A 16,458-nucleotide genomic window follows, 5' to 3' on the forward strand; every position below is an offset into this window, starting at 1 on the left:
AATTTCCTTGTCACAAGAAAACTCATCTTGTTCACCATTCTACACAAACGAAATATGTACTATATTTGTTTAATAAAAATATAAATGTATCTTTCCCCTTTTTGTGGTTTACATCAATCTATCAATTTTTCGTCCACAAGGAAAGAAAGGGACAAAAGTCATCACGAAGTAAGGATATGTTAACAGTATTGAGTCAAAACGATCAAATCAAATAATTGTATTGATAAAACAACTTTATTAGCAATCAAACACTCAGTCACCAACTTATTTTAATTAACTAAATGTATATGTTAAGGAAGTATTTTCGTTATTTCTAAGTATTAAAATAACACTTAAAATGAACGCCATAATGGAGCGTTTAATTATTCACAAAATAAAAATAACGATTTTTAAAAAGAAATATAATGAACAGAACATATTACCACTATTGCCATGCAAACACATGACTTCGTCCGAAGCATCAATACAATCAATGACATCATCACATTTAGCTAACATAGATATCCACTCTTTGCTATTTGTACAGCGGAAATACGCCCCGGAATTGTGTCGGCGGGGTAAATCAGATTTTAACATTGTATCCGTACTTGCATTTTGTGAGAGATTGTGATCTAAATGAAAATATCATTAAAAAATATTTTAAGAGATTATAATGTATCAAGATAAAGGCAAATACAATGTCAGATTATATCTCTATACAAACTTTGATGATGCTGGGACGTTTTTATAATAACTGAATGTAAATAAAAGAGAGTTTTGATCTTTTTCAACTGATCAAATACAAGTATATCATATTGATATAGAAGTATTGACATAACACACTGTTTAATTTGGTCGTCATGAAAATGTACTTTTGTCTAAAGAGTAAACACTTAGCTTTCACATTTAGTTCCAACGAAGTGATTGATACAAAATATGTAAACAATAAAAAAGCGTGTAATGCCACTTATGAGGCTCCGTATATAGATTCGTTTGAGAACAAAACTCATTTTTATTTTCCTTGCGCGCACAACGATATTATACAGGCTTGGGTGGAGGAGAGGGTGGTAAACTGATTTGGTATGAAGGTTCGCGCAATTGCATCGTTCTAATGATGATTAAAGATAGCCCAATATTTTCTTATACAACTGAAAGACACTGAATGCATACATGCAAAATGTTTAATTCAATTGCGTATATTAGCCTTTTCATCGGTAAGGTATCACAATACTATTCTTTAAACTGCTCGAATTATTTATCGCATTGTTTTATAATAATTAAAACTACTCTTTCTGTATCGCTTTTATGCCCTTCGAAGAATACGCGAAATGCTAATCATCTTAGGGAATATGGTAGGGTTAAAATGTCTGTGAGGATTTTGATATTAGCTACAATCCTTCAATTGAACATTACATAAAAATAGAACAAATCACACTTGATCCTGACATTTATATAGTAAAAAGCATTTTGCTAGAATAAGCTACATCTTTGTTATTAAAAAATAATTAATGTAAGTAGTTATTTATAATGTTATGAAATGACCGTCAATGCCAACTGCCAACTTATTTAAATAATTTTTTTGTAATTAATAGACGAACTTGATTCATTTGTAGACTAAACAACAGTTAAAGGAAACAAGTGTCAAATAAAGAAATTCCAACAAAGTGTTCATATAAGTGATCTTGAATCTCAAAGTCAAATTGATTGGATTTCATACAACTTACTAAACCATTGTTTTATATGAAATGATTTATACAAAGATAAAACAACACTTAAGCATTGCCAAATGAAATAATTAAAGTATGACATTGACTTTCAAATGCACATGACCCTCAACTCAACTAATTATTATGTTTCTTTTTCAAAACAAATCCAAATAATTTATTACAACCTAAATGGAAAAATTGTGACGACGTTTTCTAAGATATACTGTAAGATATTTACATTGACATAAAGTTGACACTGATATTTGAGGTCAAATCTATAATTTTAGCCTGAAAATTGATTGTCTTTTATTTGTTTTGCCTATTATAAGTAGATGAATTTGAGGTCACCAGGTCAAAGGTCAAGGTCAGAGGGGCCTTGACTAAAAAAGCTTGTCAGCCTAATAACTTTCGAATCTTTTGAGCAACAGTTTTCATTTTTGGCATGGAGGTTAGTAATGATCATTAAATGTCCCCTTTTGATTTTGAGGTCACTGGGTCGAAGGTCAAAGTTACAGGGGCATTGACTAAAACACACTTATCCACTTAATAACTTAAAAGTCCTCTGACCTAATTCGTCAAATTTGATATGAAGATTGGTCATGATAAGTAGATGACTCTATTGATTTTGAGGTCACCAGGTCAAAGTCACAGGACCTTGACTAAAAAAGCCTGTTTGCTCAAATTCTTAAGAATGCCTATCCACAGTGAATTGATTTTGACATTTTGCCATTTGAAGCATATAATAATGTTCTCATATATTCATCATTAAATACCCCCAGACAAGGCTGCATGCATTGGGGATGTTCAAGCAATGCATGACATGAGGTATGAGATAACTTTTCGATATTAATGTTCTATTTGATGAAGGTATAAACCAATAACTTGAGAGCAAAATTTCAGAGCCGTTTTTTCAGAATAATAATTCTTAGTGTGAAAAATGACAAAAATGGTTGCCAATTTGCGTTTTTTATTTCTAATTATTTCTCAATAAACTCAATTAATCTTTCTGTATAAAGAGTCTCAGCCAAACAATTCAAAAAATCAAATCTTTAGGCTCTTTGACCTCAGAAAAGATAGATTTTGCTTTGTTTCCTTTACAATTGAACTTTGCTATATATAATGCAGTTGTGTCTAGTCAATTCGGGGGGGGGGGGTCATCTTTCAGCCTTTCAGATGAAACAGAATGTACAAATATGTCTAATATTACGATATAAAAGGCCATAGTAAAATAATTGTTTCAAAATAAAAGTATTCTTAATTGATTTATTTACTTTATTACATAGCTGTATGAAACTTTGAAATATAGTTATTATTCTTCTTAGATGCTATATTTCATTTAAGCATTACCTATTTCTGAACATACAAAAATAATGTTTAAAATCGTAATGATATTCATGTCTGAATCATAATGATTTTACGATTTGGGGAGGTTATCAAAATAAATATCAAGTATCAAAATATGCGTTATTGTTTTGCTGCCATACAATAGTTTTATCTTATTTCTAACGATGAATTTATCTTCTCTTAACTTGTATTTATGACAGTTTCATGAACACTAATTTATGAAAAAAATATTTAATCACGTAATATATTTATTAACCAAACATGTACGGCTTACAGATTACATGTCTATGTACAAAGACTAGTTAATACCATCATGGTCTCATTGAGAACGAACGGTGACTTCTATTTTGGTAGAACGGAGGATACGTAGCAGTCATTAGATTCCTACTTTTAACACAAAACAGACAAAGGTCTCTCAGCTATGAAAGATAACCACATCCCGGATAAATCACTGCACGGCATGTACTATACAATTTATTTAATATGCAAAGGTCTCTCAGCTATGATATATATTGTAAAGGTTGCAAAAGGAAAAAACGTGCCAGTCAAAAAAAAAAGAAGAAAAAAAAGGAAAAAAGGTATTATAACTACTAAATAAATTCCTTAGAATTAAAAAAAAAATGATTAAAAATCTGAAAATCATAACTATTTATTATGTTCCTGTCTCAAAAACAAGTGTAAAAATAGCAATGAAATATACCTTTTGTGTGATTCCCGTCATCTAAAAACGGTTTCTCACAGATGTAAAATTCGACCTTATTATTCAAACAATCTTCAGTCCCCCAAAGTGCTTCGGTATTGAAAAACTGGAATAACGTACGGGTACAATCTGTTATTGCAGGTTGTCCGCTTTCCCTGCAGTGGTTAAAAACAAGCTTGATCCCTTCAGAAATGTTATAGATATAGTACACAGTAGGGAATTTATCTTTTACAATTTTATCCTTTTAGTTTTCTTCATGATTTAAACTTCGTAAATTCAATTATTCATTCATTCATTTACGTTTTCAAATGAGGGATGTCAACTTCTTGACTTAAGGATTTCACCTTTTTGACATCATTTTTTCAAAACCTCTTGAAATCAAGAATTTAACTTTCATGAATTCGCGTCTTCGAATACACGAATAAACGATTTCAACATTTTATCATGACATTTAATCAAGTCTTGACCAATTTCAACTGTGTGACTTCATTTCATTTTATTTTATTTCATGATAAACATTGAAAAATTATAATGATCGTTACTTAAATATATAAAACATATAATTCTAGAAGATACAAAAGTAACAAGTTTTTATCCGTAAAATCGGCGGAATAACATACAAGGCTATCCTATGCGAGGGTCTGGTCCGCTTTCATTAACGAGGGAAAAAATATTGTGTTGGATTTGAAGGAATTTGATTTGGATTTGAAAATTTTACGCCTATTGAAAAGAAATATAAGTTTTCGTGGATTTCAACAGACAACAAATAATTGTTGAGAGGTGGGTAAAGAAGCGACAAGAAATTTGAAGAACATTGACTTTCTTGAAAGCTGCCTTACGAACTTGGGGTTATTACCTTATCCTACTGGCTGATGGCTGTCATTGCTCCTACACATTGTATTACAGTTACTTGTAGGATACTTAAATATGACCAAATACCATCAAGAGCAGTTTTGCATGTTGATGGATGTGTGATTATGAGACTGTTATGAATGTAACCAAAATTTCAGCAAGCCCTGGTTTGTTAAACCTCTGAAAAACCTTACAAATACCACAATTAAATGCAATGTATTTCTTCCAAAACTTAAACTAGCACAAGTGAAACATTTATTGAACACAAATGATGCTATGGCAGTAGGCTAGAAGTTTTTTGCCTATTCCATCAACAATTTTGGAAAAAAAAGTACCAATTGGTCAGTCATCTGATTATGTTTAAAATATTTGATAATAAACGCTGTGCTTTAAGTAAAATGTCATGGTAGCCACACTACACAATAAAGACTTCTTGAGGATTGAAGAAAACAATAATTATGCGGCTGCTATCTTAGTGGATTTATCAAAGTCTTTTGATGGCGTGTCACATTTTTGGACAAGTTAAAAACATTATAGATTATCAGGACCTGCAGCCAGCTTCATGAACTCTTACCTATCTGCGAGATATATTAATATCTGATATCTTCTTTTGGAAATAAATGCATACTAATTAATTGCGAAGGTGGTGTCATTTTATCTTTTCATACTAAATTGTATAAAAAAGCTGACTTTTAATGAAAGAAAAGTATAGATTATTTTCACTTCAATAAAATGCAAGAAAACCCAGGTAAGTATAAAAGTACAGCAACTGGTAAACAAAACATTTGCAAAAGTTTCAAACATTCAAAATAAACACAAGCGAATAAATATCAGGTAAAACTGTCAAACAATATGAAAAAAAAATAAACAAGGAAGGGAGACATTCAATGAAGGCATCCCCCAACACAGAAACATCCGCAATGAGCACATCAGAACATCCAAACAGTGTGTGGTACAAGGACTTAACCAAACTGGATGTTCTTATTAATCAGAAAATCAGGGGGAGGTAGGACGGGTTAAGGGTGGGGTAAATTAAAAAAAAGGGAAAAACTTACCGAAGACGAAAAACAGAAGGAAAATTTAGTATCCACACAATTGTATGTAACAATAAACAAGAACTAAATCTGAGGAACACAGAGGGGTGCCACCTGGACCGGTCCGCAGCATAAGTACTGCTGGAACGTTTGAGTTCCCGCCAAGTGATATTCTAACCGTTGTTATGGTTACAAAAGATGAAATAAGTAAAGCAAAGAAATGATCATGTAGATACATATAAAAGTAAACTCAACTTCCAAAAGAAAAGTACTTAATGTCTTAAAGGAAGACAGAGCAGCAAGAAAATCATTTACATTGACCGAAGAAAGACAGAAGAGGATAATTAAGATAATTCAGTATCAATGGGGTTTTACAACTGTTCATCATTGAGTCTTCAACTTGGTTGATCAGATGTTTTCAGAAGAAGAAAGCGTAGTGTCCAACTGTAAAGGGTTGGACACTAAGCATGCAGTATGTCTTAAAATAGAAGGGGCATAACCTTTTTTAATACAGCGTTTAATCATTTTAGAAAAGGCAGCAGATCTTAAGTAGTTTGTTCATCGCAACTTCTTAGAAAATCAGGCTTGCTACTCCCTAGTCGTAAAAGAGTTTTCAAATCGCTATTAAATTTTGAAATCAAATTAAAGTTACGATTATAAAATTAAGTAAGAATTCCTGTAATTTTATAGCTGTAGCCCCGTTTAAGAAGTTTGCTTGTAATGAATATATTCCGTTATTAAAATCCTCTTTCAGGCTACATATCCTGGCGAATCTAATTAATTGAGAAACATATACCCCGTTAGATGTTGCATGGAGTACATCTCAATCTAAATATCGATATTTGACTATACTTAATCAAAGTCATCTCTCTTATAACAGATTTTTGAGTTAATAATATTGTTATCGACTGTAATATAAAGATGCAAAAAAAATGATGTAAAATTTAAAGAATTCGTTTTATTCAGTTGAAGTGTTTTTGGATAGATTTAAGACACCATTTGATCAAAGTGAAAATTTATTATTTAAATTAAAGATATCGTCAAGGTATCGTAATCGGGTATTATCAAACCAGACATATATGTTGCCTAAAAGAAAGAAAAGTGCTCCACAATCTTCGTTACAGGTCCACCCACATAGTATAATGTTTTACGATACCGTTTGTAAAAATCACCTTTTGAGAATAACATGGTAACTTGTTCAAGACAAGGTATATAGCATCTCCAGTATATCCCCTTCAAATTTTGTTTGCAGGGATATGATTGCAATATAATGAAATCTTGAGTTGAAGACAGGAGGTTTAAAAACGTGAATTTATAAGGTTTTTTTTAATTAAGTCACGAGGTTGAAATGGCGAATTCGTGAAGTTTAAACACGTACATTTAAGAAGATTTATCGATAAGTTGAAATTTTAATTGTGAATTTATAAAGTTAAAATCGTTAATTTGTGATGTCTTTATATTCAAAATAAAAATAAAATAATTGAAATCGTACAGTTTTGAAACATTTTATTGGGATTTCATGAAAGTTAAACAGAGGAATCTTTGAATTAAACCTCAGCTCGTCTTTCGAAAGTGGAGAGCTCATGACTAAAATAAATCCCCGATATTGACTCTTTGTCTCTCATAACTATTCAACAAAACTGATAAGAGTAGAGATTTTAAACAAATATCATACAAGTAAAAATAAATAATGAAAAACACAGGCAATTATATGATTGTATTGCAAGAAATCCATAAGTCCCCTATCGGTTAGAACCCCAGCAACATTATGATGGGTCATTGGCTATTTAATTTTACTATTGAATGAATGACATGAATGAACTTCAATCTTTTGAGTTCTAAATTTGTCTATACCATAGTAATGTGTTATGTTTCCCTGCTTAGTAAGGAAATTATGTTTATACAACAGATAATCAAAAGGTCCAATTTTCTCAGGATGAATTAGTATAACTAACGTTTCAACTTTTTTCAATTTTAATTAAATTAGTTGGAATAAATTTTTAAAAGTGATCTCAGGAAACAGTTCTTATGAACAGACAGACTGCAGGAGTCTCTAAAGTTATTTTTTAAACATCCTTGTTACCAAAATATAACATTTTTAAGCAAAATTCTTAAAGAGAGGATAACTCTTGAAATAAAGATGCTAGATTTAAGAACATTGTCATACATGATGTGAGTGTAACAAAGAACAATTATTTCAAGTTTAAAGATACAACTTATAGTCACAAATAAGAAATGTAATAAAAAATTTTGTTTGAAATATACCATTAAGATGTATAGAAGTAACAAAGATAAAAAAATATATATAAAAAATGAAATGTAGGTTTTAATAATGAATGTTTATTTTGAATTTGAAGTAAATCCATGAAGAAATAAGAAAGTTAAAGAATGCTTAAGAAAAAAGTCAAAGGGAGATAATTCTGGAAATATTAATTCTAGATTTATAAATCTTGTCATAATATTATGATATGGGAGTTTGAAGTAAATCCTATAAAGAATGAAGAAGTTGCAGTAAAAATACCATTTAAAAAAAAGTCTATGTTCAAATGGGACATAATTGTGGAAATAATCTTGCTAGAGTATTGGACCTTCTTACAAATTTTGAGTGATAATAAGAAACATTTATGTTAAGTTTGTAGATACATTAACAAATAAAAAAAGTATTTAAAAAAACAATATTTTTTCGTTCAAGAGAGGTAATTCTGATAAATTTTGTGCCAGTATTGTAAACCTTGTCACATATGATGCGGTTGATGACTAAAAACTTTTATTAAATACCTTAAGAAATAAAGTACTTATAGTGGAAAAGCGTTAAAACTAGAATCACAACTCTTGAAATTCAGTCTATTTGTTGCCATATTTACCCGAATTTTCAACATAGCAAAACAAGATGTGCATAATCTCCAGACTGCCATCTACCTATTTTTCAAGTTTCATACAAATATTTTCAGCACTTTTTGCGTTATCTCGGGATCCATTTGATGTGCTAAATTTGCCATATTTAAAGTCTACTCATTGCCACAGCCAGAATTTCCAACATAGGAAGAAAAAAAGACATCTTTAAACTCCATAGTGCCATTCGTCAATATATTAAGTTTCATAAAAATATTTTCAGTATAGTCTGATTTTATTGACCTGTCAATTATGCATACATTATAGGACTCATTTAAATATTCGACCCTACTTCGGTTTGGTCCGTGTAGTTTACGAGAATTAATGTGGAGTATATAAGTCATGAATTGAAAGTCACGCCAGCTTAATGTGAAGGTTTTCGTAAACTCACAACAGTACGGTCGGTTAAGAGAATGCCTGATGATTGAGAGGTCTCTGGTTCGATACATACTGTTGCCATTGTTTGAGTACTCTTTCTTTATTTTTAATGACGGACAAACTTAAACAAATATGAAAGAAAATAGAAAGAGTAGATTTACTTTATAAAATATTTAAACAAAAATGATTTTTTACCTTCTTACTGGGTAAATTGTTTTCACATTTCATTTTGTAAATTTTAGGCACTATAGACTACCTGCACAAGGTCGATATGAATGAAATATAATTGACTTCAAAATTGTTGTTAAGTAGTATCACACAAGTTTATTACCATGCAGTGAATGTAACGCTGTTGCCGTTGACCCAATTAAATCTTGTCTTCTTGTTTTTGTCCGTATGTCGTCTCAAGCCTTTTTTAATCAAAACAAAAAGAAACGGAATTATAACAAGCCTGGAATAAATCAGTTAATTTACAAAACATTTAACATTTTTATGTTTGCGGATATATAAGTTTAGTCATACAAGAATAGTGTCTAAAAATGTGTTACATATTTTTCCATAGAATCATTAATATAAACTCGAAACACATTTTGTTGTTGTTGTTGACATATCTAACCCATTATTGTGTCTCTACCCATAAACTTAATACTATACCGAGGATTGATCAAACGTTTTTCTTGCATTTTAGATAATGAATCAATTTACCCTTAAGGCGTTGTATGATAAAGGTCAATGACTCAATAGATAATTACATGCGTACTTATAGCATTGACTTAACTAACAATATTCTTTTTTCGTTCACCCAAAACATCGCCGTATGTTAGTTATAAAAACACAGGACGGTAAGGATGACGTACAAACTACACATTCGGAGATTAATTTGTTATGTTGTTTTTTCTCCAATAAAAATAAAATAACGCAAATAGTAAATGCTCTAACTTAATAAATTATTAGAAAGCACATTTAAAAATATTTGTTGCAATTTTTTATGCGTTTAATCTCTTTGTTGAACAATCGATTTTGTGTATTTCAATCTCTTTCTATGTGTTAAAACTCATCACAAAAATATATCATACTATGTTTATGTCTTATACTATCTGTGATTACAGAACGTATCGGAAAACGAGATTAAAATATGGTATTTCCCTTTTAAATCACATACGAAACATTGTAACATATTATGCTAAATATATAATAACATTAAAATAGAATTTTGAATAGTTATTTTCAATCAAGCTAGAAACATTGATAAGATGAAACTTTAATGTTTATGAAAAAAAATCAATCACACTTTATTTCAAAAGTTACCAATATGTGCTCCATAAGGTATGTTAAACCGACGTCTGTACGCAGCAGGGTAATGATCATATAACACAAAACGTAGAAGGTATTGTATGTAATTCATTTCCATTCTTGATGCTATAGTGACAAGATGTTCACTGCGCTTACGGCATTTGCGGTTTGCAATATCCCATGATACATCATCATTGAATACTGTATAGCATTTTCTTAAAAGCCCTGAGCAAGAAATAAGCCCTGAAATAAAGGAACGTGTTACATTTATAAATATTTATTGTTCCATTAGGGGATTAAATATCATAAACAAAATACCGTTTGTCGTGCACTTCTTCAAAACACTTGGCCATAGTCAACAACTAAGTATATAGTCTCAAATTTTCAGGATTGAAACAAAAGGAAGACTTTTATCATTTAATGGTCAATATTCAATAATTTTCATACATTAAGGATATTATAATAATGAAATCCTTTATATAAACATAACTTCACTGAAGTATCTGCTGAGCTGATCTTAAAATAATATCTAAAATTTATTTTGTATTTAGATAAAACGATATTAATTTCGAGTTTGCTCTGTATTTATACCTGAGTGAGATCCTTTGACCTCGGTAGTATACCTTTGAAGTGAATGATCTGATATTTTATAATGTAGCCGAAATCCTTCAACACGCCCCTTTATTTCGCCGATCGCATACGTATATGTCGACAAATCCCAACGTCGATAAATCAAATTAATATTTGAATCTTTTGATTTATATGTCTCCGGTGGAAATACTCCAGAGCAAAACTCGGTTTCGCGGAAAGCATCTTTGATGGCAAATCTTGATCTAATGTCTATATTAATGTAACACAATATCATTTATATCACAAGATAAACTTTATGAAGTACACAAAATACAGTGATTTTGAATGGAAATTGACTACAAAGCACAACAAAAAACTTAGCATTAACATAATTAAGTAGACATTTTATTTTTTATTCGCCACTCAAACTTAGCCGGTGAAACAAAGAAAAAAGACCTTCGATAGAAAAAAAACCCGCTCAATATAATAATAAATTGGTAAATATGATGAAGAACATGACATTTTAGAATAGTCAGGTTTTATTACTGACATGAACAGACTCTGTGTCACATTTATACCAACGTATTCACTACTCAGGTGATCATGATGGATAGTCTTATTGTTTTCTAACCAAAAGAAGAAAAAAACGTGACTATATAAATCATTATTTCACATAAGTTTGTTTGTGTATTGAAAACAGTACTCAGTGGAACCTTTGGAAGTTTAAAAGATTCAAGGATGCTTCATCATGATTGTATGCACATGCCATGGCTATATTTATACACACTTCTATTGGGTTGGGGGTTCATTTTCTTCGTTATAACGCAGATTTTTTTAAATTGCATTTAATGGATATCTATCTTTCTAACAATTGCATAGAATGACATAAAAATTGAATCAAACAAATCGCATTCATCGATGCAAGTACTATAAAATTTGTGGTCAGACGGCCAATGTCACTGTAGACTACATACCTTAAGGGTTCTCCCAACCAGTTACATGAGAGCACTTAGGCCTACAGTCTTAAGAGTTGTTGTGGAGGTTGGCAATGACTGTAAGATGACCGTTAGAAAGATAATGCTTTGTAGGCCAATGGACAACTTTATTAATTTTGAGGTGAGATTGAAGCATCAAGTACTTGTTTTATTTTTAAACAGACAATATTTAATACGAAATACGCTCGTTCGCAAGTCGTTGAATACACTTGCATTACTACCGCTGCTTTAACAACGTAGATTTATGATATTGAACTTTATAGGTAAACTTTACACGACCAAAGGACATTTACGATATACCCGAAAATCTGTATGCACATTTTCATTGGTTGAAACAGATCAAGTCACTACAAAAGTTATTAATAAACGGGTTTGTAAATTAACAAAATTAATTTGACCATACCGCCTGAATTTTGGGTATGTTTCTATAAATAACTTTGCTTATCTCAACCGATTTTGACCAGATAAGACACATCGTACCAGTCATTATATAAACCGAAAATATGAAAAACCTCGAATATATTTTGTGAACATTCTAGTACTTTTTTTTTCATAGCCGGGACCGAGGGGAACAATACACACTTATTTATCACAACAAGCAATTTTTTAACAGTTCGTCTGTTTTTCCCATTCTTTCATTAAAAAATAATTGCTAAATCTTATATAGTTGTTATGTCCAATGTTTGTAGTGAATGCAGTGATGTTTTAGCATATTTTAATAAATTTATAATGAAATGGTACGGACTACCTTGTCATTTTAATGGATACAGTACACATAAATTTTCTGTTGTTTTTTTTTAAATAAATCTGAGTAAATTGCTTTCACTTTTAATGTGAGAGTTTTTTGTTGTTCAAATCTATATTATTTTATTTATTTTAAGAGATCTCTGGGCCTGTTTTTTCTAACTGTTTTATAGAAAGATATATATACATTCTTTATGATTGACTCTTGTTGATGTTTTACATTATTGCAGTGCTGTTTTAGCATTCATTCATTAAGATATAATAAAATGGTAGACAATACAGTGCTTTAAAAAGATATACAGAACACAAAAACTTTAGAAAGGGGAACGGAGCAAATTCTAAATTACAATGTATGTTTTGTTTTGTTATTCATTTGAAACAACCATTTATACCTTTTTTTCTGATGATAAAACATGGAAGTATTCAGTGTGCGATTATGCTTTCATTTAATTCATTTTTAGTACATAAATGACTGTATAAACCTTGCGGCTCATAGTGTATGTAAAAATTTAAACAAGTAATTAGCAGTTAGTTGGAAATAAATGTTCCTTGCAAATATTTGTTAAAAAAAATCAAATTTTGAGCAGAACGCTACTTGTGATGCAAGTGTTTTTTTTAACACGTCACAAATTAAAGTTTTTTTCAGCCCCATAATATTTGTTAGAAATATTATCCGGGTCTTAGACTAGCTATTTAAATAATCTAAATATTCACATAAAACAAAGACATTCCGCAATTTTACTTGCAATCAAAAATAATTGTTTCATATACATGTATGGCCTTTTGGTAAAAGTGTGCGTATTTTGGGCTTTCTAAGCTTCTTTGTCATTGCAGTTATCAATAACTCAAGCATCTTATTGTCAATGACCTAATATCATTTAAAATGCTTTAAAAACAAGAGCTAATGGATATATGTGCGTGCGTGTTTGTGATAAAAATAAAATTTATTTTTTAGGAAAACTTAATTTGTAAATCGTTTTAAAAGGCTCCAAATATTGACGTTGAAAGCGACGTTCCTTTGATGTTTACATTCATATTTTATATAGTACATGAAGTAAGTTCGAGATCCACCAGGAATTTAGATTTCTTCTCTAGTGAGAAAGGTCTCTAATTAGGTTACTGATCGTCGGTGCTTCTACTTAGGGGTCTGCTAGTGCCTTTTTAATTAATATTCCAGGGGGCACTAAAGAGATAAAGAAAGTTGCCATATGGCCATTACAATTTTGATAAGGCAAACATGACCTATATTACCTGAATTTAAAGTTATTGATTTCATTAAAGCTTCGTGTCTTTAGGACATTTTCTAATTAAAAATCACCTTAAATATGAAACAAAAGATATTGAAAGAGATTGTCTGAATTATTACCACCAGTTATAACAGAATTGGAAAAAAGAGCTTTTGTTCAAAATACCCAAGTCGAATTTACACATGACAATGTCATGGATGTTAAGCGTGATCTCATAAAAATAAAATTAATGCACACATAAACATTAACAATGTTATTGTGAAATTTGAAAAAAAACAACAAACTTTAAGGAACTCCACTGAGGTTTAAAAGCCTAAAACATAACGTCACAGGGTGAGAAAATTTGAATTCTTTACATAAATGAGCTGGGACACTTTAAATAGAAATATATGCAAAGATAGTTAAGAAATATACTTTGAAATAACTTGAACTTATTTTTATGCTTTTTAGACGCTTTTTATTTTGGGTCATTTTTTTACAATTCGAATATTTATTCTGGAAGAACGAAGTGATCTGAAAGTTTGCACATAGATAAGTGATCTAAACGTACATAAAATGGTACATTTATCTGGAAAAAAATATTTTCAGTCCCACCATGTCAAAATACCTCAGTGGAGTCCCTTTAAATTGAATTAGGGGTTTGATGTTTAAAAAAATACGATTTTTACAAAAACTTCTAAACAAGTCCATGTAAATCAATTAATAGCCAGGGTTGACCGAGGTCCAAACTTGTGTTTTGCACATCATCTCAATAGAAGTAATATTTCTTCCAAAATGTTTTAATTTCTTCCTATCGGTTCAAAAGATGCAGAGCGGAAAAAAATGATATTGAAACAAAATGACTAATTGTGAACTTGACCTGAGAGAGGTCAAACCACGCTCTGCACATCGTCTTATTATGGTTAACATTTCTGTCAAGTACTTTGATATGTCTTTCCCCTGTTTAAAAGACACAGACCGGACACGAAAACTCCAATTTAAGTCTTTAACAATAAATTAATTCCCGGGGTGGGCCCAAGTTTAATGTTAAGTCCAAACTTGTGTTCTGCACACCGTCTCAATATAAATATTTCGGCCAAAATATTTCCTTCTATCGATTCAAAAGATACAGAGCGGGCAAAAATTATGATATTGAAACAAAATGACTAAATGTGACCTTGACCTTGGCTTCTAGCCCATAAGCCCTTTGATCACGGAATGAACCTATTGTTATGTTTTGTTCTTTTTACCGTTATAAAGTACCTAAACCCAAAATGTTTGCTCGGACAGACGGACGGACGAACAACCAGGTGCATAACAATAATCACCGAACAACACAATGTGGCGTATAAAAATGCTGCAAAGTACATTGGATGTAATACGTTAAACAAGTTTTACTATTATATATAAGTATAGTGTTGAACCGTTTACAAAACATAAAGTTGTGGATATTTTCGGTTAATTTTGACGAATACGTTACCTAAAATGACATTATGTAGCCAAATTTTTAATAACGAGTGTAACCGCCACTTGCCCGAATAATAACTTTAACCCTGTACCGTTCCCTTCAGCCAGTGAGTAGCTTATTTAATGACGGATACCATGCGCCTTATCTGATCAATAGCGTTGGAGTAAAGTTTAAATAAAAAAACATGCCTGATTCGGGTAAAAAACCTGCGTGTACCGTAACAAAAAAGTCACGTGGTATGGCCACATTGAAAATAGCTTCTCCAGGAGATCTCTGCTGATGTTGGTGTGAAGAAAGTAAGGATAAATTAGGTTGTTCGTAACAGTTTCATTGATGTTGTGATATTGACAACATTAGTAGGAAGCATAGCAGACATGTAACTGTGTTTTCAAGGAAAAGCGCGTCTTCATCATCTTTATCGTTCAAGAATTACAAGAGAAACCTGTTTCCGCGATCTACATCGAAAAAGAACCCCACCTACAGATATTCAAAGAGGAAAAAAATGGTAAGACTTTTGATTTATTTTGTTTGAACGTGTAAAGTGTGATGATCTGTTTGTTATCAATGAATCATAACAAATATGCCTATCCGGAAAAAAACATTATTCAACACCATTAGCATTACTACAAACCTGAAAAATGTCAGCCAATTACCGGTATTTAGACCTTTTAATTACAAGGCGGACACTCAACCACGTTGTTATTTAAAGGATTAACCAAACAGCAAAGCCAAGGAAGTGGCCTTATTACTTGTCCACACTTAATTTGAAAGACAAGTCTGAATCGTAATCACTGTCAATGAGTGAGCACCGTATGCTCGTTTTGAATGTAATTTTACTTAATATTAAGTTCCCTGAAGAGGTCATGCTAAATGCAATATCCCATCCAACAATATACATGTACACACTACTGAGAAATAATAATAAAGTCAAGTCAGTCATTGACAAACAAGGCACAGGTCAGTGAGGCCTGCTATTAACCATTTTTATGCAAAACATTTTCCAATCTGTACTGTTTATCGTCCAATCTGGACAAAACCATTTCTCTTTTTAAAGGGAATTTTAAAATTTATAGTAAATGAAAAGCGAACAGTGCAGACAATGACGAATCGGACGGCACAAATGTGTCTGCTGATTTTGGTTTGGTTAGTTGTTAAAATTCTATAAAATGTGTAACTTTGTAGCTTAGTAAAAATAACATTCATGTGTGCATTGAAAATAAATAGCAAATTAAGAATCCGTCATTTCATACATTATTTTATATCTCTTAAATTCAGTT

At 31.0% G+C, this 16,458-nt stretch overlaps 1 protein-coding gene across 1 annotated transcript; it reads right to left on the bottom strand.

Annotated features, from left to right (window-relative positions):
* Positions 1 to 366: 366 nt before the first annotated feature.
* On the bottom strand, positions 367 to 15,324 carry LOC132746255 (uncharacterized). Its single transcript, XM_060735339.1, has 5 exons — positions 10,770 to 15,324; positions 10,194 to 10,421; positions 9,217 to 9,295; positions 3,730 to 3,884; positions 367 to 611 (listed from the first exon to the last, which is right to left on the bottom strand). Exons 1-5 carry the CDS (start codon positions 11,041 to 11,043, stop codon positions 367 to 369), a joined length of 981 nt encoding a protein of 326 aa, XP_060591322.1. The 5' UTR covers positions 11,044 to 15,324.
* Between the last annotated feature and the right edge of the window lie 1,134 nt (positions 15,325 to 16,458).

This window comes from Ruditapes philippinarum, unplaced genomic scaffold (genome assembly GCF_026571515.1).
Source record: "Ruditapes philippinarum isolate M1 unplaced genomic scaffold, ASM2657151v2 ctg11822_1_1_1_1, whole genome shotgun sequence".
In the NCBI taxonomy this organism is placed as follows: domain Eukaryota; kingdom Metazoa; phylum Mollusca; class Bivalvia; order Venerida; family Veneridae; genus Ruditapes; species Ruditapes philippinarum.

Bases quoted from the DNA above. Each gene is read 5' to 3' on its own strand.
- LOC132746255 (XM_060735339.1), bottom strand. From the start codon at position 11,043: ATGATATTGTGTTACATTAATATAGACATTAGATCAAGATTTGCCATC. The intron at 10,422-10,769 runs GTATAAATACAG...CCTTTATTTCAG, and splicing joins GGTCAAAGGATCTCACTCAG to GGCTTATTTCTTGCTCAGGG. The intron at 3,885-9,216 runs GTAATAAACTTG...TAACCACTGCAG, and splicing joins AGCGTTACATTCACTGCATG to GGAAAGCGGACAACCTGCAA.